This window comes from Cajanus cajan, chromosome 3 (assembly GCF_000230855.2).
Source record: "Cajanus cajan strain Asha chromosome 3, NIPB_CcT2T_4, whole genome shotgun sequence".
NCBI classification, from domain to species: Eukaryota; Viridiplantae; Streptophyta; class Magnoliopsida; order Fabales; family Fabaceae; genus Cajanus; species Cajanus cajan.
In genome coordinates this window covers 33,131,474-33,154,015 of record NC_138519.1, presented here as the reverse complement: position 1 = coordinate 33,154,015, position 22,542 = coordinate 33,131,474, and the positions used below count along the sequence as shown (strand labels likewise).

At 28.5% G+C, this 22,542-nt stretch overlaps 1 protein-coding gene across 2 annotated transcripts; it reads left to right on the top strand.

Annotated features, from left to right (window-relative positions):
- The first annotated feature begins 925 nt into the window (after nucleotides 1–925).
- On the top strand, nucleotides 926–13,862 carry LOC109817909 (very-long-chain aldehyde decarbonylase CER1). Of its 2 annotated transcripts, none has more exons than XM_020383265.3 (10): nucleotides 926–1,085; nucleotides 1,493–1,716; nucleotides 2,255–2,487; nucleotides 4,556–4,775; nucleotides 9,394–9,769; nucleotides 9,861–9,968; nucleotides 11,984–12,184; nucleotides 12,387–12,485; nucleotides 12,653–12,826; nucleotides 13,376–13,862. In XM_020383265.3, exons 1-10 carry the CDS (start codon nucleotides 1,026–1,028, stop codon nucleotides 13,556–13,558), a joined length of 1,878 nt encoding a protein of 625 aa, XP_020238854.1. In that variant the 5' UTR covers nucleotides 926–1,025; the 3' UTR covers nucleotides 13,559–13,862. The 2 variants fall into 2 exon arrangements, with proteins under 2 accessions (XP_020238854.1, XP_082926965.1); XM_083070839.1 differs by having other exon boundaries at nucleotides 9,861–9,972; nucleotides 11,988–12,184.
- Nucleotides 13,863–22,542: the final 8,680 nt, after the last annotated feature.

The window sequence follows — 22,542 nt, the reverse complement described above, 5'->3', positions numbered from 1 at the left end:
TTTGCAAAAAATAATTTACAGATATTTCTTACAAATTTTGCTACAATTTTAATAATCATAGAAATTTTTTTCCATGGTAAAAATTTACAGAAAATATTGTAAGAATTTTATTTTGTTTCTTGCATATTTTCTTGCAAAAATAAATTCACGAGTAATGTTTACTAAATGGTAGAAAAATTTTGCAGGTAACTTTTCCTGCAAATTTTAATCCACAAGAAAAATAATAAAAAAATATTTAAATTTATAAATTTAATATTTTAAAAAAACTTCAAGTCCCACATCAATTGAAAATAAAGCAATTAAAAAGTATATAAGTTGGGGCAACACTTACCTTACAAGTTGATTTGTATGGTTGAGTGTTAGGTTTATAATCTACGATCTTAGAATTTAAAAGATTATGTATCACATGTTGGAGGCATAGAAACAAATGCTTCGGATGAATTCGTTGTGAGCATTTGAAAGTTAAAAAATTATTGATAGTTATTGATAGAATTTATAGTAATTTTTTTTTTAATTTTTTTCGTAAAAAATATTTCTGCAAATTTCTTGCAAAAAAATTTGCAGGAAACTTTCCTGCGAAATTTTTTTTTGCAGGAAACTTTCCTGCAAAATTTTTTTTGCAGGAAACTTTCGTGCGAATTTTTTTCTCAAGAAATTTCGCAGGAAAATTTCCTGCGAATTTTAAAATTCGCAAAAATATATTATCCACGAAGGTATTACTTACAGATAAAATTTCGCAAAAAAATTTACAAGAACAACATTTCCTACGAATTTTTATGAAAAATTCGCAAGAAAAGTCGCATGTAACAAAAGAAATTCTAGTAGTTCACAAGACAAAATTAATCAGACATTTTGATAAAAATGAAATATCTTAATTTGGTATATATACATCTACCCTTTGGCCCAGCTCATCAAAGATCATAAATATACCTTGCACCTTTCTCTGTTCTCTGCCACTATAAATATAGTTACCTTCTCCATTATCCAATACTCAAATCTTCTCTTATCCTAGGTTAGTGAAAGATATGGCGTCCAAACCTGGATTACTGACTAATTGGCCATGGAAGCCTCTTGGGAATTTCAAGGTTACATTCTTATTTTTAACTATATATAGTTTATCAAAGTTTATTCTAACCTGTTTAATGTTTCATCCCTTTGTTGTTTCACTCATCATTTTTTCTTTCACTATTTATGCAATAGCAGCAATGGCAAGTTTTAAATTGTAGCTATTACAGTTGTGGTTTTTGAGGGTTATGAAAGTCTAATATTTTTGAAAAATTATTAGCCAATGTTATATATAAGATGCTGCCACAATTGCATATGATCATGAGATATGGTTGTAAAGTTAACACAATGCAATATTTGCTAATTAATCATCATCATCATCATCTTTTCTAGGATAATCATGTGTTATTTCCTATTAAATAATTCACTGTGGCTGATTTTTTTTCTTCTTTTTTTGTCATATGGTGTATGTATGAAATGGATGAAGTGGGTGATTTTGACACCATGGATAGCACACAGCACTTACTCTTTCATAGTGAATGATCCTAAGGACAAGGACCTTGGTTACTTCCTCATCTTCCCATATATGATGCTGAGGATGCTTCATGACCAAATTTGGATCACTCTTTCTCGCCATCGAACTGCTAAAGGAAAAAGCAGAATCGTTGATAAGACCATTGAGTTCGAACAAGTTGATCGTGAAAGCAATTGGTTAGTGTTTAAAATCTCAATCATTTCACCATACTTTCATGTATTAATTCGAGCCTTCTATATGTAATGAATGTCGAATAGTGTTAATACTCTCATTAACTGAGTTTTAATCACTATTTAATAGTTGTGTAAAATGGTTTTACATTATCAACTATTTATAAACTATGGTTAGTATGATTTTTAAGATATTTATTATAATAATTAACAAATTATCATACACAGTGATAACTATTTTACATGATTAGTATACAGTCTGATTTCTTTTCTTTTCTTTTAATATAATTTTAATTTTCATTTTGAAATTTATTTGAAAAACATGAGAAGTCAAAAAAGAGACTCTTTGGATAAAAGGTGAGACCCACAATTTTTTTTTTATATATAATTTTTTAATAAATTTCAGATAATAATAAGGAGTATATTTAAAAGAATATATTATATATGTTGTCAGAATTTCTCATGAAATTAACTATCAATTTTCAATTTTTATTGCATTGATGATCTTATGTAAGTAATTGATTAAATGGAGGAACATTTGCAGGGATGACCAGATCTTGTTCAATGGGATATTGTTTTATATAGGTCAGATGTTAATTCCAGAGGCCACTCAATTGCCCTTGTGGAGAACAAATGGTGTGATTATCACTGCTCTTTTACATATTGGACCAGTGGAGTTTCTTTATTATTGGTTACACAGAGCACTTCATCATCACTTCCTCTACTCTCGATATCATTCTCACCATCATTCTTCCATTGTCACAGAACCCATTACTTGTATGTTTTCCTTTTTATTGTAATATATATTCACTTGTTTTAGTCACCAACACATTAAGAGTAATGCTACATAAATAACATAATTGTTCAAATATGTGTATAACATCATTTTTATACCTATATATCTCTCTATCACTTATTTATTTATTGTGAAGGGAAATATTTATTAACAATGGAATGTGATAGATATAAAAATGATGTTATACAAGTCGTACAATTTTATTATATATGTATCATTATTCGTACATTAAAAATAGAAGCAAGTTTAATTAAAAAAGAAAATTATTTATTATAAAAAGTACAAAACTTATACTACAAAAAATTATTATACAGTGATACAATACTTGTCATTAAAAATTAATTTTAGCTATATTATATATATAATATATGTTAATATGTTGTTAAAAAGTGTAAATATAAACTATAAAGACATAAATGTATTATTGAATCTTATTTTAAATTAACACTAAAATTGTATGTAAGTATATATTAAATAAATTTATACATATTATATATAGTAGCACATTTTATATATGTAACATTTTTTTAGTGTTATTATCTTTTAAGATAATTTAAAGTATTTAGTAAAAGGTATTTAACTAATGTTTTCACATCACGTCTCTAGAAACACAATAGAAAATGACTTCTGCTAATTTATTTCACGCTGAACAACTAGTCGCATGCATGGTTTTGTTTAGTAGCAGAAATAGTTTAAGAAACCTTTCAAAAAATGTTAATGAGTGTTTTTCTTAGTATTGATTAAGAAATAAATATAAAAAAATTACGAAAAAATATTAGCATTACACTACTGTAATTTTCAACGGATTATATTATGATGTTGAATAAAAAAAATTAATATATCATTAAGACCTTACACTTTTTATAAATTTTTAATTAGATTTCAAAACTAAAAAAAATGAAATTGGATCTTAATTTTTTATATATATTTTTTTTGTAATTGAAATATTTCTAATAGATGATGACTTAGCAACTGCTACAAAATAATATTTTATGATAGTTTTACTAATTCTTGTAACCTAATTAGTAAGATTGTAGAAGATTATAATACTCGATATTATTATTTTTTTTAAGTTAATAGACTTGACTGGTGTATTAGATTAACTAAAAAAAATATTGAATGATTTTTAAACTAATGTCCTCGAAAATTAGTCACTGTTATTAGCAGTGGGATGAACTAAAAAAAAATAATGTCCCCGAGATACGTAGTTGTAACCGAGACTCAATTTTATTTTCTATCATTTATTATCACTAAAGAAAAAATGTAAGTACGTATGGAAATTTAATTGGATATATAAGATATTAGTCCAAAATAACTTGTCATAAACACTTCTAAAAGAATAAAATAAAATAATAAAATAATTTTATCAAAAAATTAAAATTAACTTATGATTCTATGAATAAGGTATTTTCTAGAAACTCTCTTCTATCGATTTTTTCATGATCTTATTTTTAATTCATATTTAAATTAGTTTTAATTTATTGAGAAATTTATTGTAATTTTTCTTTTATAAATATTTTTAAAGAAATTTATTCAAACAGTTTTTTTGTTGTCTAAACGAGAAACGAAATGTTAATAATTTTGTTTTATAATGAGAAAAATAATGGTATAATAAAAGGTTAAGAGTAAAAGATGTACTCAGAGCCATAAAAACAGGTCCATAGACAAACCAATGAAACAAAAGCCTCGATCATATAAGAAACCAGAGTGATTTATCCCTTTCTCATTAAATAATTTCAGCTACTTTTTATACATTCAGGAATAAAATTCATTTCATGTATATCTTAAAAAAAAAAAATTATGCCAGTGAGTGTGTATTTTCTTTTTCCAACATATATACATACTGTCGTAGACATTTTATTAATGACATGGACCACATGATCTTTTTTAAAACATTGCCTATTCAACTGGACATGTGACTTTAATTAGTGAGAGAAAAATTTGGACAAAACTATAGTTATCCCACACCTCAAATTATTACAAATAAAAAAAATGAAAAATGTTTGAACGACCCAATATTGCATTTAATTGAGTTCTTGAATTTTGCAGCTGTGATCCATCCATTTGCAGAACACATAGCCTACTTTGTGCTATTTGCAATTCCACTGTATACAACTGTGATTACCAGAACAGCTTCTATAGCATCCTATGCTGGTTATCTTGCATACATTGATTTCATGAACAATTTGGGTCATTGCAATTTTGAGTGTGTTCCAAAGGCTATCTTCTCCATCTTCCCCTTCCTAAAGTATCTCATGTATACTCCATCGTAAGTTTCTGCTCTTAACTCCTCTTTCACACTTTAACCTAAGTATGTTATCTAACAATAGTTTAAAATAGTTTTACACTGTGATCTAATTATAAATTATTATGTATGGTGAATTTGTTGAATTTTATAATAATTATTTTAAAAATCATACCAACTGTGATATTTTTAATGATTGATAGATTATTCTTTTTTATATTAATTACTATATAGTACATGACCATAAAACTCATAGAATCATTGAGAAAATAAATGATACATTAATTGTGTAAAATAATTTTAAACTGTCATCTAATCATAAACTGTCATCTAGTCATAAATTATTATTTATAATAAATTGATGTTAATTTTTATAATAAATAAGTAAGAAAATAATACTAATAGAGATATCCAATTAATTAACATGTGTAAAGCTATTTTATACGGTTAGTGTGTGATTATCAATCTAAAAAATTGTATAATATTAAAGATTCTAACTTAAGTATGATAGAAAAATTGTATCCTTAATTCCTTGCATATCTTATATAAATGTTGCATCTTATATACATACAGGACGAATGCATGCTTATCAGAGCGGGGCAACTTTACTCTTTTGTATATATATATATATATATATATATATATATATATATATATATATATATATATATATATATATATATATATATATATATATATATATATATATATATAAATTATATTTTAATTTATTATAAAAAAATTGTTAAATAATGATACAAATTTTATAGAGATATAATACTTGTCACTAAAAACTATTTTTATATATATTATAGATATAATATATGTTAATATATTATTAAAATATGTAAATATAAATTATAATAACACTTTTTGTATGTGATTATATGTAATATTTTTTGTAATGATTGTTTTTTATATATCTAATATGTTAAAATATATTAATATTTATTTATTTTATTCTATTGTGTAATTTCTTTCATTTTATGATAAAATTATCTTAATTTTTTATTCTTATAATATACTTTATTTTTTGACTGATAAATTTATTATTTCTTTATTTATTAAAGATGTCATAATTTAATTTACAAATATATGTTGTTTTCCAATTTTTATTTTAGTTTATAACCATTTTGATCTTGTATATGTACATTATGGTAAGAGAGGATCCAAATTAAGAGGAATAATAGTAATTGTCACACAAAATTTTTATTTATTTTTACTTGAACATATTTAATAAAAAAATTACTCTTATAAAAAAAATAAGCATTGTTCTCATAAAATATTATTGTTTTGATTGAACATAGAAATTTAGAAGAAATACAAGAGAAAACAAATAGTAATTATATTATCTTTATCTTAATAACTTATTCTATTTTTTTTCTAAAATTAAACAAATCACTAAAAAATTATAACATCACATTTAAATATAATATTAAATAGAAAAGAAAAAGAAGAATTTATCATTCTATTTATGAGAATATTTTAATTTATAAAAAAATAAATATATTAAATTTTTTATCATAAAAATATACTTTTTTAAAAAATTATTATATTTATAATAAAAATTATTATAAAATATTTTATTACCTCTACTTAACAATTTTTTTTTAAAATCCGTCACTGTATACATATACTTAAATTATATGGACGAGCCAGTACTAACATTAATATATTGTGCTAATTAAAACATGTCATATTTCATAACATTTTGTATATATTCAAAGTTAACTAGTAAGACCATTTAATATTGGTTGTAAGAATTAGTATCTTAAACTGAAGGTCATCAAGATCTTAAGATTAACGTGGGGAAAACTGTGCCATGCACCTATTATTAGTATAATATATTTACTTGCAAAATTTAATGCGTGAAATGTATATTGATAAAGTAGTTGAGCACTAAGTATATAGCAAATATCCATTCAAAGCCCAACAGTTTAATGTATAACTGAAAAGTTTAGGTGGGTGTTGCTTTCAAATTTACATTTATAGATGATGTGCTGTCGATTACAAATACTCCTACTTTATACTGTATATCATTATTGTTGACACTTGACACCTTAATCATTAATTCAAACTTTGGTATCTTTTTTTTTTAAAATTACTTTTAGAAAGAAAAAGCCTGAGAAAAAAATTAGATTAGTTTTTATATAAGATAAAACTAATTTATATATAAGTTTAATTATATAAATTTTTAAATAAATTCTATGAATTTTTTTTACGGTTTAACTTATACATAAATTAATTTTAATTTATAAAAAAGTATATATCATTTTTATGTATATATTTTTTTTTTCATAAGAGTTTTTTGGGAAAATTTATTCAAACAAATCTTAATACTACTATCCTATTTTATTGAGTTGTTGATAAAATATTAAGTTGTATGTATTTTTTAGTGAATGAAGCGATATTTTAGATTATTTCAATAAACTTTACTATAAATACTTTTTAGAAGAGAAAGTAGAAAAAAAAATGAAATAATTTTTTATAAATTAAAATTAGTTTAAACATAAATTAATTTTATCGATATTATCTTTATTTTTTTTTAAATTATATTTTTAACTTTACAATTTTTTTAAAAGTGTTTATAGAAAAATTTAACTAACATAAAGTATATTTAACATTCTGTGACAGGTGGCTCCAAAGTGTTGGCAACACATTAATGGATGATTAGTCTAATTTTTATTTTTTTTTATGATATGATGATTAGTCTAATGATTGCATATAACTAAGCATATGGACAAACGATATTAATTAGGTTGAAAATTATGGAACTAATTTAATGCAATCCTTGTACTACTAACTAACCGATTTCAAAATGTTGTCACCTAATGACTAAACCATCTTCTCCAATATTGATATCTTTTTCAAACCTTTTCCTTTGAGAGTAAAGTATTTTTAATAATTATTTTAAAATAAATACCGTAGGCTGTTAATATATATTTTCTCATGCAAAGTTGATTTTTGAACTTACAATCAAAGATTATTTTTTTTAAAAATATTTTTTTTTATGTTTTCACAAATAAAATTTGTTAATTAACGATTTTTATTTGTTTTTTAAAATTCATATTTCGATTTTTATTTTTGTTTCGGTGGCTACACTGTATATATGTCCTTTATATGTGCATCATTTGTTTATTACATGAGCTTTAAATTAGATTGGTACAAATTGCATTACAATATTTCTGCTACCTGCAACCTAATATTTCTATTAATTATTTCATTAATGTGTTACCAATGCATTGAAGCCACATATGCAAGAGACTGAGACAACCCACTATGCACTGTCACAGTTTCATGTGATGTCACCATCTCTTAATTAAAACTTATTATTGCATATCGCATATTTTGATTTGTGCAGTTGTGGACCTTTTACGAAAGAAATGGACTAATATCTTTCTTTCTAATATTAGATATTTTCAAGATCAATAGTTGAAAATGAAATATATGCGGCTTTTATGATAAATTAAAGAAGAAAACAGTTCTTCGTTAACTGTTACTTAAAAGCATTAATTTAATGAGTATCAAAATTAAAACGTGAATATTAAAATAATTTATGTTAACAGTGTATTAAAATTAAAGCTTTTATTTATACGTCGTACTTTTTTCAATGTATATACTTTTAAACTTTATTTACATCTACAACGTCAACTTTTTAATAATATGATCAATTATCCATTTCTTTCAAACAGTTTAGAAAAGGTTTAATTATATTTTTACCCTTAGAATTATATAAATTTTACTTTTAGTTTTTACTGTTAAAATATTTTATTTTATACGAATTAAAAGACAGAGTTCATAAAGCTATAGAGATTAAAAGAACATAATATCAAAACCATACTTCAAAAAAAAATTATTCGACTTTGTCCACCGATATCTCTTATCAGAGATCACACATTAATTACTATAATTAATAGGTGTCAACTCTTACTTTATAATATTCTTTTACAACATTTAGAAATATATCTCTTATACCGGTAATGATTTTCTTGACCACCATCATTAATTAAGTCATAAATTATTGAATTGAAAACTACATTCTATAACAAAATGTTTAAACTTTTTATTTTTCAATTGACTTTCATCATTTTTAAAAATTGTATCCAACTGATCACAAAAGGAAATTAATTAAAATGTGTTATAGTGTAATTTCTTTTTACATTATTGTTAGTTAATTATAACTTATATATATATATATATATATATATATAAATGATTTTTTCTTCTTCTAATAATTATTTCAAAATAATCCCATCTAAAACATATTACGTAACTTATTTTTTCTAAATTATCATTCCTTTGAATTTGATATTAAAAGTAAAAAAAACATTGAAATATAATATCTCAATTAAATGAAGAAATATTTTAGAGACGATAATATTAAATAGAATAAAATTAATTAAAATTTATTTATATTTTAAACCAATAAATATGAGATTTTTTTTACTTATATTTAAAATTAGAGGAAATATTTTTTATTATTAAACACATGTTAACAGATGAAAAATGAAATTGTTAAAGATTTCAATTCAACTAATACTATAACTTAATAATGTATACAAGTCCAAAACGATCTTGTTTCATAATCCACCATTATTTTAAGACAAACAAAGGATATTTAACTAAATTTGGTTTGTGACAGGTTCCATTCCCTGCATCATACCCAATTTCGGACAAATTACTCACTCTTCATGCCCATTTATGATTACATTTATGGTACTATGGACAAAACTACAGACACCACATATAATATATCATTGAAAAGAGAAGAAACTTCACCAGATGTGGTACATCTAACACACCTTACAACCCCAGAGTCTATCTATCATCTAAGGTTGGGGTTTGCTTCCTTGGCCTCCAAACCCCAATCTTCTGAATGGTACCTCTATTTGATGTGGCCTTTCACTCTTTGGTCTGTTCTTGTGACTTGGTTTTATGGCCAAACGTTTGTCTTAGAGAGGAATGCTTTCAAAACACTCAATTTGCAATCATGGGTTATACCAAGGTTCCATGTACAAGTAAGACTTGGGTATATAATATAATTTTTCATTTCTAAGGAGGAAAATATTTCTTATAAATAATATTTGTTTTTGTTTCACAATTTTACAGTATCTTTTCAAATGGCAAAGGGAAACATTGAACAAACTTATAGAAGAAGCAATACTTCAGGCTGAGTTGAGCAAAGTTAAGGTTTTAAGTCTAGGTCTTTCAAATCAGGCAAGTCCTTTTTATTTATTTATTTATTTTTTATTTTTATTATTATTATTATTATTATTATTATTATTAGTATTATTATTATTATTATTATTATTATTTACATTATATCATCTCTTTCTTTTTGATACTGAAAAATAATATACGTTATATTATTTTTTTTATTCAATCAGATTTAGGTCTTAAGATGCTAAATAAATTATTTGCATCTCATATCACTAGATCAATTTTAATGATTTTATATTCGGTATATATATACCGATGTAAGTTATTGTTAGAAAACTAAAAAATACTAAGATCTATTATTAAAGAAAGTATAAGGAAGATAAAATATATAACATATTAAAATTTTTCATTGATGCCTCATAAGCTAAAAGGAATACATATTTATAATCTATTAGTATACTAAGATGACCCTACATATATCATCATATATTAGGAAATTAAAAACAATAATAATTTAAATTCGTCCTATAAAATCTTCAAGTCACTTAATTTTCTTTCATGGGTCTCTCTAAGCCCATCCTATATGCATACTTTTATATTCTTAATTAACTTTAATAATTTTTATTGGCTAGTTTCCACTAGTTTGATTGAAGTTCTTATCCTATAAATGATACTTCCAAAAATTTAACCAAAATTATTTGTAATCCTATTCATATAAATCAAATGCTGAAACATGCATGTGTGCGTTAGACGAAAATTTTGATAGTTAATTCTATCCGTAATCTGTATTTCAATATTTCGTTGATTCAATTTCTTTTGTTTGAATTTTATTATTCGAATAGGCTCAATTTTTTTTTTTTCTGTTGGACATCCATGTATATAAACCACATATGTTTAGCTAGAAATGATAAGCTCTATTTTGCTCTAATCATAATATAGTATATATCAATACACAATTCTTTCATTCCATAACTTTTCTCCCCCTTTCACCCTTTTTCCATTTTTCCAGATAAGTACAAATTTATTAGAAGATGGAGTACAAGGGAAACCTCGCCCATTACTTCATAAATCATAATGTTTTTTTTTTTTTTTAAATAAAAAGACATAGACAAAAGAAGGTTTGACCATCACTCATAGAAAGACAATCTTGTTTTCAGTTCTATCTTTGATCCTTAGTTAATTCCTAATCTTGACCATTTCTACTACCTCTTTTTATTCATCCGAGAAAAAATAAATTTGATTTCTATATATGTATCCATATAGACCAAATAATGCGAAAACCAAATGAGCTTTCAGATTTCCTTATATATGTTCCTTCTTGTTTAGCATCCCTATATTTTGACCAAAATGTGTGTGGTATAACAAAACATTGTAGAGGTGTATTTGTACTTAACTAAGAGTAACATGATTATCATAACAAATATGATACCTTAAATGAGAAAAATAAGGGGAACAACCATAAAGAAATGGACTACCACATATACTTCAACACAAAGTACAATTCACTTGCTTCTTGTTTTGGTACATCCATGGGCCTATATGTAAAACGAATCCATCAAAAATATGGAAGTATGAACATCCTAAACCCTAAACCCTAAATTCTAAACCCTAAACATATTATTCTCATCTTACCTTTGGGCATGTAGGCTTTTTGGGCTATTAAGTCAAAACTCTCTCTTTGTAAATATGGGTGACACCCCTAGTGCCCAAATATTAATATATTTTATTTGTTGTTTCAAAAAAAAAAAAACTTGCTTCTTGTCTCTTCTTCAACATAATTACTTGACATCCTTTCGAAACTCCTTTTCAATTCCATTTAATCTGTTATTTCCCAAGATATATATGTTTAGGGAGATGCTTGATGAGAACAGATGTTAATGCTATTAATATTTAAATAGTTGGTTAATTCAGTTTATTTAGTTTTATCATTCAATTAGGTTGAATCTATTTATTTAGGGTTCGTCATGTAAACCATGCATGCTCATTTAAAAATATGTTCAATTTTGCTTTGCTCATAATAGTATGCTTAAAACAATTTTTTTTTTTAAGAAAGCATTGTTCAATGATTGCAGGGAGATTCACTCAATAAATATGGTGAACTTTACTTGAAAAGATACCCCGAACTTAAAATAAAGATCGTGGACGGCAGTAGCTTAGTTGTGGCCATTGTTCTTAACAATATTCCCAAAGAAGCAAGCCAAGTGCTTCTTTGTGGCAAACCTAATAAGATTTCATATGCCATTGTGAGTGCTTTATGTGAAAGGGGTACAAAGGTATGTTACTTTTATTTAGGGAATTTGTTTCAATAAAAAAATGAATGTGCAATGCCATGTTTTTATTCACTAAGACTAATCTTTTAAAAAAAATTAATTTAAAAATATTCATGAAATAGATGAAATTTCAATAGTATGACTCTATGAGAATGCGAGATTTACTTGCTACATTTGTGTCCTTGGTAAATGTTTCAATTTTTAGGTTACAACTATGTATAAGGATCAATATGACAATCTTCAATTAAGGCTCTCCACTAAGTCCAAAAAGAATTTGGTTTTCCCAGGATCCTATACTGCAAAGGTAAATCCCTCTAACCATTTAATAATACACCTCTTCATTCCATTTAAAAATTTCAATTTGAATTTCAATAATAATAATAATGATAATAATAACAATAATATGCTTTTTGGAGTAAAAACTGAAAAGAAAACATCACCGAAATCATGTGGGTTCATTTGAATTTGCAGATATGGCTAGTGGGAGACCAATGTAACGAGGCTGAACAAAAGAAAGCACCAAAAGGATCACTGTTCATACCCATTTCCCAATTCCCTCCAAAGAAACTTCGCAAAGACTGCTTCTACCACAGCACACCAGCAATGATAGCTCCCCCTTCTTTAATGAATGTGGACTCTTGTGAGGTAAGCAAACACACTTTCATTTATCTTTTTTTTTTTTTCCTCTATCAATAAAAAATGATAGATAGGAGATGATACATACAAGAGTACCAGGTAAGAAATCAATGATATACTAAGAATTCTTAGATTAAACACTATTACTCACTTAGTAATTAATTGAAACTTAGTAGTATCTAATTTGACTTCGAATTTTATTTATCGAAGTAAAAGTTAGAAAAACCCCTTCATCTCTAGAACCAAGATATTTCTTTGAGTAAGTACTATACCCATCAAAGTAGAATTTTAATGATATCAGGGAGTCTCAAACCTGCATCACGAGAAACACAAACTATCATATCTTATATAATTTGTGGTAATTTAGAATGGTCACTTTCATTTATCTTAGTATAATGGATAATAAATTTGAATTTAACATCTTATACAAATTAACTACTCAACTTCCACCGTTAGGCTGATTTTAGTATGTTAAATACACATTCATTTAATTGTTTTCGTTTCATGCATTTTGGTGCCAAAATTATTTCATTAATAATGAATTTCAATATGCAACAGAACTGGCTTCCAAGAAGAGTGATGAGTGCATGGAGAGTCGCTGGAATATTGCATGCCTTAGAAGGTTGGAACGTTAATGAGTGCGGAAATGTCATGTTTAGCGTTGAGAAAATATGGCAAGCAAGTCTTCAGCATGGGTTTAGGCCACTCAAGATTAATCCCCTTTCTTCAATTCTAAATTAATTAGCATTATATAATTCTATATCAGTGTGTGTTTATATATACATATGTCAACGGTTGATCAACTACCTTATGATATTTCCAAATGAAATATGAATTCTATCAAACTATATAGCTTATGTAACATTATGACATACCATATAGCTTATGTAATATTATAGCATACCTCTACATTGTGTCTCATGGTACATGTTGTGTAATAGAAAGTATGTTTAAATGGTGTAGAAATGGTCCTTTCGAAAATGGATTACTTTTAGGAGTGGAGGGGAATATATATTTGCTAATATATTTTCTCTTGTTCGTTTCATTTTTTTTCCCAAAGAATACATTAGCTAATTTAGATTTGTTAAATTTGATACATAAAACAAGCTTTTTAATTTGCACTTTAAAAGTTCATAAATACAGGCATAAATTGGTCTTTACAAAGCTCAAGATAAACAAAATATGATAAAAAAAATTGTAAGTTCAAATCATAAAAAAATAACATAATATTCTCTAGTTTTAATGTCACATTATTAGAGCAAGACCCATAAACCAAACCGAAACATTAAAGCTTCTTCTCTCTCATGCTCAGCCTCATACACTTGATAAGCTCTTGCATGACATTTAGTTCAAATAAGAAAACCAACAAAAGCAAATACAAGAGGAGAGAACATATCTCACACATGTATAACACTTATAAAGCTTATGGATAACATAGCAAACACATCACACAACAACAACTCATATCAATAATAATCATCCAATCCTCAATAACTATAACACTTCATATCAACACGTGAAACTAAAATATTGTTGAATCCTACCTAAATATGCTAAATAAGGACAAATTCTTAGTTTCAAATTTGAGAAAATAAGAGTTACCATTTGTTTGCTAATAAGTTTGTTCAATTTTTTTCGCAAAATTAAGATCGATCAAAAGGCTTGTCAGAACCCGAAAAAATTCCAACGCGGTCTCTCGACCAACAGATGGTTTGAACCTTCGTTTGAAAAATCTCATCAGTTTCAGATTGCCCGAAGACCGGACTAATCTTCCAACTAATGGTTTTGAAAATGGTTAGAAGGAGTCACCACCAATATTTTACACAAAACATCAGAAAAAGAAATTTTTTTCGCAAATTCAACTTTGGCTTTCACAGCCAAAGTCAGGTTTAGGGGTCAATTACGCGTGAGGAAGGTGTTAACCACCCTACAATGCTGAATTCAATATCCTATGACAATTCCAACATTAAAACAATATAATTGAACTTTTACCCTTTTTATTTATTAAACATACGTGGCTATTTATTCCTGCATTATTCCTATTTTACTATGTTTTGCCTTAACGTCTACATGATGACTATCATAAGCATACAATTAAAGTAGTAAGTAAGGAAAAAAGAATGGAACCTCCAAAGCAATCTTTTAATATTATCTTCTCGAAAAAAAGTTAGGGGCACTTTTTGACAACCTCCTTACTCTACAAGAACCTCTCAATCGCTTAAGAAAGACTCTTAAACTATAGAAACTCCAAAATCTCTGCCAAAGGGACCAAAGATCTCTTAATCAGGCTCTTAATGAGTTTATTTTACTCAGAGTGCTCTAAAGGGAGTCAAGGAGGGATCTAGAATTGTAGACATCCAATTTCTTCAGGGGTACCCAAACCAAGGACAAAGGTCTAATAAAGTGAGACAAACAACCCTTGAGGTCCCAACGTGTTGGGAAACCTTTTTGTTATGATAATATTTCTCGTTACAGACCTAATTTTGACGATCCAACCATTGAGTTTAGAGATCAATGTATTGAGAATATATCATCGAAATTGCATCATGATCCAACGGTTAAAGAATTCTCTAGAGTTCTTACATTGCAGCTGGAAAAAGTAGTACGTACGGTCCCTAAGGGCCCAATAGAGTACCTAAACAGACCAAGATAGCTTCAGAAGGCCCATAAAACTCAAAAAAATAGACCTAGGGCATGGAACTGCTGTTCCCAAATTAGAACAGGTCGTTCCCAATGTTGGAACAACCCGTTTAAAAAATGGAACGTCCTGTTCCCCTTTCTAGAAAATTTTGCACTAGGCAGCATTTTTGTTCTGATAATACCTATTGCTAAAGACCTAATTTTGTTGATCCGACCGTTGAAGTTAAAGATCAATGTATTAAGAAAATATTATCAAATTTTCAACATGATCCAATGGTTAATCAATTCTCTAGACGCCTGTCCTATATGTCTCAATTATCCCTCCTTTCCAAGTGTAATGGCTTGAAAATGGATTAGCTTCACCAAGGCTTAACAACCATCATGAGAATGTGGAGTCCAATAAAATAAAAAATAAAAATTCACAATTAGAAGAGGCTAAACTCAAGCAAGAATTATTGTAACAAACTCAAAGAGAGCCAAGAAAGACACAAAGCAACAATTAAAGGCTAATTTCAACACTAGCACTCAAAGGAATAATCCTAGGAATGGCTCTAGAGTTGATTACAAAATCAAAACAAAATTTGTGCTATTATTGTGAGTAATTAGAGATGTTTTCCCAACCACTGGACAACAAGTAAACCTCAAGAAAAATAACACAAAAATTTCAAGGCCAAGTGCTCTTAATACTTCTTTATTTTTCACTTTTTTTTTCTAGCTTTTGCTTTTTTTTTTTTTTTTTTTTTTCCTTTTGTTGTTTTCTTGACTCTTTTTTTAATACTGAATATGAGTACTTAATGAAGTTAGCATAAAAACACAAAGAAGGGGGGGTTGAATGTCTGTGTGTGAGAACGAAGGAATTTTAAAATCGTTTTCACAAAGAGACTCTTTTCTGTCTAAAAACAATATTATCTAGAACACTTGAAAACTGTGCAAGGTTGGCTCAATAATATATTTTTTGTCTGAAGGTTTATCGTCTGCATAAGAAAATTGTTTCTTGAAATGGAAAATGTTCTTTAAGGTATTAAGTTGCACAAGTATATTTTTTGTCTGAAGATAGTTGTAGGCAAAAATAATTAGTGGACGAAATTTTTAGTATGATATAACAGCTAAATAAAATTGTTCTAAAAATAAGTAAAGAGTGCAAAGAGTTTTATACTGGTTCGTTCGACCTGAGCTACATCCAGTTTCCTTCAACTGAAGGGTTTCACTAATCACAACGGATTACAAGTATTATCAATCACTTCTGATTCGTGAACTTCACTCGTCGACACTAATATTCTTAAACCACTTCTGGTTCCCCAAGTATTATCAACCACTTCTGGTTCGTCAACTTCACTTGTCGACGCTAGTATTCTTAAACCACTTCTGGTTCACCGAGTATTCTCAACCACTCCTAGTTTTCCAAGTATTCTTTCAAATAGTCTCTCCAGGCTTTACAATAGATGAATGATTTGAGTGTGTATAACTCTCACAGAGAGGATAGGATGATTTCTACACTCACTAAGGTATTCAACCTTAGTTTTACAAAGATGTGTATTTTGAGTGTGTGTGTGTGTGTATTACTCTCACAAAGATGATAGGATAATTTCAACACTCACTAAGATAAACTATCTTTGCTTTGACGTTTATTTTTGCTTATTGCTCGTTGCTTCTCTTCTCTACCCTTCTCTTGTTTTGTCTTATATTTATAGTCTTATGATAAATTTGCCCGTTGTTTGAATTTGAAAGTGTTCGTTGGAGTGGAGCTTCCCGTTGGTGCAGATAGCAGTTCGTTCATGGCTATGTGGATCTTTTCATTTAATGCATTTGATCTTGCATTAAATGTTTGCTTGCCGAATCTGTGTTATGTGAAGTCTTTTGCGTAATTTGTTGACTTTTATGTCTGACTTCAATCATAACCTAGGTATATATGTTCTCTTTCCGTCATTGTATTTGCTCTTTTTTTTTTGTAAAGTAGGTGTACTTGATCTAACACACGCAACTGTGACTTGTGGATTCGCGCTTGCCAATTTTTCTTCTTTCTTTTGGCAATATTGATGACTTTGTGTGCTCTTCTTATGAGTGTAGATGATATATGATATCTCTTGTTGTGAATAGTTAACTTCAGATGCTTTTCAATATTCTTCGTCTGCATCTAGAATTTAAGTCTTCATCTGAGAGGTAGACTTTGACTTTTCCTTTCATCTGTTTTGACTCTTCCTTTCGTCTGGTCAGTTGTGAGGATGGAATACTTTAATTCCTTCTGGAATGTTTCTCCGTCTTGTGTTATCCATCGTTTGATACTTTTTTTGACCTTTGATTAGTAGTGCATTAAGGTTCATCTGACGTCTGTACGGACTTCATCCGGTTCTTGACCAACTTTTATCTTGTTCTTGACTTAGCCTTGTTTGATACTTGGTTTGGCCTTTCGTTTGATACTTCAAGACTTCAACTGCTAGTACGCTTCGTCTTGTATCTGGCTTTTGATTAGGTTTTAGTCTTGATGTCTGATTAACCATCGTCTGATGTTTTGTGCAGCTCAACTAGGCATGGTATGTGCAATAACGCGGACTCTATTTTTTAGTTTGTTCTTATATTTATCTGAAACACTAACACATATGTTAGAAATAACAATATGCATTATATTTGTCATGTTCAAAACCTTGTTGGGGATTTCTTCGTCCGACTTAACACTTAAAAAAAAAGGCCAAACAATTATAAAAGAGGTTTCCAAGTGGTGGAGAAAAGAAGAGTAAGAAGTGTAAGTGTACAAGTCAAAATTCAATCACAAGAGTTACTAGTTTTTCTATTACTTTAAAGAATTTAAAGATTTTTGAGATATGAAATTTCAATTGCAGTACCAACTCTGATATTTATTCTTGTAATTGAAATTGACTAAAAAGAAGGTAATATAAAATCAACCTTGGTTACAAGTGATTGTTTCACTGTATTAACATTGATATTCTGATACATTGGTAATAAATCTTGTAATCTACTGTTCTTTGTTAAAACAAATTGAGTAAAGGCTGAATTTTAGATATCTTGATAGGTCTTTATCAAGAATTTCAGGAAAAGAGAGTCATCTTAGGATAGAATCTATTCAACTCGCCCTTCTAGATTCTTGTAAACTGGGACCAATGAAAACTAGATGACGCTGAATTCAAATTAAAAGAAAACAACAAATCAACAATGGATGCCACAACATTTGGAACTTTCAACTCATCCAACATATAGAGTCCCCCTTGTTTACGGCATGTACCAATTAGACTCCCAGATTGTGGATCTTGTGCATAACATTTAGTGGAAGAGAACAAAATTGAATAACCAAAATCACATAATTGACCAACAGAAACAAGATTCAAAGTGAGACTAGGATTGTAATAAACATTTGAAAGTATCAAATTAGGTGTGGACACAGATCCAGTGCCTGCTAATGGCATTGGTGTGCCATCAGTAGTCATGACGGGTATAGATTACATAGTATTTAAAGACACAAAACACTTAGGATCATATGATAGGTGGTGAGATGCTCCAGAATCAAGAATCCATATTGGTGAAGACATGTTTGATGAACTAGAGGAATACAAACCTTTTACAAAGGAGGCAGACAAGACATGTGATTGAGTAGTAAGAAATTTTTGGAACTGTTCTGCAAGATCAACAACTTGAGAAGTGATTTCAGTAGCGGAAGTAGGTGGAGCATTAGTAACAACATATGACGATGGAGCTTTAAAGTTTCTTTGGTTTGACTGATAAGAAGGAGGATGCCATTGAGTTTGTTGTTGAGGCTTCAATAATTTTGGACATGCCGCAACCCAAAATTTTTCGATCTTGCGACCTATGGTTTGGACATCCAATTGAAAATCTCATCAATTAAGGAACGCCCGGATACTAGACTAATCCTTAACTAATGATTTTTGAAAATGAGTTCATGGAGTTGCCACCAATGTTTTACTCAAAACATTGGAAAAAGAAAAGGTTTTAAAAATCAATAATGGTCTTGACAACTAAAATTGGGTTTGGGAGTTGGCTACGTGTAAAGGTATTAAGCACCCCTACAACGCCCTTAATCAGTACTGTTAGAAAAGAATGACTCAATCCAAGAGGGGGGGTGAATTGGATTCTATGACACTTTAAATTTTTTTAGAGTATTTAGGATCTTTATTTCAATTAAACGTTTTCTAAAAATGAATTTTTAATGAAGTTTCTTAAAGACTTGTTATAGAAGAATGAAACCTATATGTTTTCTTGATTACCCAATAATGAGGTTCAAAGTTAACACCAATATGTAATGCTTTAATTCAGTTTAAACCAACATTATTCATGCATACATGTTAATCAAGAACAATCTTCTTTAATGCACAATCAAGATATTACACAAAGTAAAAGATAAGGGTAAGAGAAGATTGCACAAGTCTTTTATCCTGGTTCAGCCACTCCACATATGACCTACATCCAGTCCTCAATCACAACCTGATCAAGATTTGTTCCACTATCTTAATGAAGAAGGTTTACAAGCATACCACACATGCATATGCTCCTACATTCAAGATAACCACTTTCTTGACCCCAAGAAAGCACCCCTTGTAGAAACCCACTACAAGAATTCTTTACCACTTGAGAAACCCTCTCAAGATTTACAAGTATTCACAAATATTAATCTTTTCCCTTTCAAGAATGTGATGATGATGATGATCCTTTCAAAGTTTTTCACAAATATTTTTCTTCTTAGATTCACAAAGAAAACTCTCTAAGATTGTCACAAAGACTTCACAAAAACGTTTTTCTAATTTTGATTCTCAATTCTAACTCTGTTCTGAAGTTTCAAAAAGTTCAAACTATTTATAAAAGTTTCAGAACCAGATAATCGATTATTTTAAAGAATAATCGATTATTTTGTTCTTCATGATTTCTGGAAATCAACCAAGAACACTTTAATCGATTATTTTGCTGGATAATCGATTATTCCAGAGAGTCATTTCTAGGATAATCGATTATTTCACAAATAATCGATTATTGCACCAAGGCATCCCATTTTGCCTGTTACTGGAATAATCGATTATATTTAATGATAATCGATTATTTTGAGTTAGTTTTCAAAATTTTGTTTTAAGTCTCAAAATAACTTCTTAACCTTTAAACTCATCATCATACACTCCCTAATCAGATTAGATATAGATTTAGCTTATGCACACAACACACACAAAAGATAAACTCAATCAAAACAATTTTATAAACTATTTCCTATTACATAGCACTTTCTTTTGACTTTGTTTTTGACTTCTAAGTTGTTGTTGTCCTCAGCACATATTTGTTATCATCAAAACTCTTCAAACGTCAGAGGTGATCTCATCAAGCTCAGGCTCCCCCAATCTCAACAAGTACCCTATGATGAAGTTAGCATTATGAAAAATAATAATATAAATATTGAATCCCCTTTTATTGATGACTATTTACATGCTTAATTTTAAATTATCCTATTGACCCAAAAATGTTTACATGATTGCTTTTATTATAACAATGTCTATTAAGGATGAGAAATAAAAGAAATAAAAGAAGATTGATTGAAATACCTCATAGCAAGCTTTGCTAGATCTTCAAATATGAAAATTATAGGTGCTTTGTTGCAACCTTTCACTCTACAACTGCCTCACAGAATCTCAAGAAATACCCTAAGAGGAAGAGAGAGAATTTTCAAGCTATAAGGAGTTTTGAATGAAATTTTCTAGCCTTGAGAACTGTGCCTAAGTTTTCTATTTATAGACATCAGAAGTTACTAGAACAGGTCGTTCCAGATTTGGAACGGTCCATTTTGGATCTATACGTTATGTGTTAATTTTTCATCTTGGAACAGTCCGTTCTGAAACCAGAATGGCCCGTTCTACATTTGAGTTTTAACACATAACTGCCATGTTGGAATAGCCTTTTCTAAACTAGGGTTTTAGGTCTTTTTAGTAACTTTGAACGACCGTTCCAGTTTAGGAACAACTTGTTCCGAGATGGGAACGCCCCGTTCCGATTTTGGAACAGCCCCTTCTAGGCTACTAAAACCAGCTTGTTTGGGCTTTAAGCTTCCTTGTTGTCATATGGTGTTGCCTCCATACTTTGGGAGCTCCAAATTTAATAGTAGACGTCCATTTCATTGCTTTTATTGGTCCGAACGAAATTGGGTGTCTATAGGACATTGTGCTTTCCAGTGACCTTTCTTCTTACAATAGCTACATTCATCATAACCAACCTTTCCCTGAGACTTACTTTTATTAAATGGAGCAGCAAATACTGATAGGGGAGTAGAGAGAATTCCTTTGTCAGAACAAGAGTTTGACTTCAATCGTATTTCTTTTGCCAACAACTCCTTAACCACCGCATCAACACTAGGAAGGGGAGAACGATGTTAAATTGTTCCATGAAGTCCCTCAAAATCATCATGTAGTGCCATCAAAAATTGAACCAAACATTTTTTTTTTTCGAAAGTTGGTATATACTTGAAGTCCTTGCAAATCAAAACCGTAGTGCCGAAACAGAGGTAATATAAAGAACCACAATAAAACTTTGTTGCGAATGCAAAAGAGAGGCAAAACCCTAAACTTCACGAATTGGATCGCATCACAAATGCAAAATGCTTCAGGTATTTCCATTCACGAACTCTTGATACTATGATAACAATCATTCAAACACGCACACATGCACAAAAAAGAACAAACATAGAGTAGAAGAAAGGAGAGTAGGATTTTATTGAGAACAATAATATTATCTCACAAATCATATAATAGACAAAAGTACAAAAATAAAATGTATAGATAAAAACATAAAGACTAAAATACCCTCCACTAATATATAATAATAATATCTGAGAATACTCGTGGTCATCTCTTCCAAATCAAAGTTTAGTGGGGCCACTATGAAAAGAAAAAAAATGTGTAAATTGTTATATATTCATTAATTGTTGGATCACATTTTCTTTGTAACGTATCTAAATTGAATTAAGTAAGTAAACTCATAATAAACGTGGTTGTTTGGTGGTCAGGTACGTTTATGTTGGTTGGGAATTAAATGCATCATTAAGGGATCCAATGTGGAAGTGAGGTCTATAAATAAATTTACAC

Bases quoted from the DNA above. Each gene is read 5' to 3' on its own strand.
- LOC109817909 (XM_020383265.3), top strand. From the start codon at position 1,026: ATGGCGTCCAAACCTGGATTACTGACTAATTGGCCATGGAAGCCTCTT. The intron at 12,486-12,652 runs GTAAATCCCTCT...TTGAATTTGCAG, and splicing joins CAGGATCCTATACTGCAAAG to ATATGGCTAGTGGGAGACCA. The intron at 12,827-13,375 runs GTAAGCAAACAC...AATATGCAACAG, and splicing joins TGAATGTGGACTCTTGTGAG to AACTGGCTTCCAAGAAGAGT.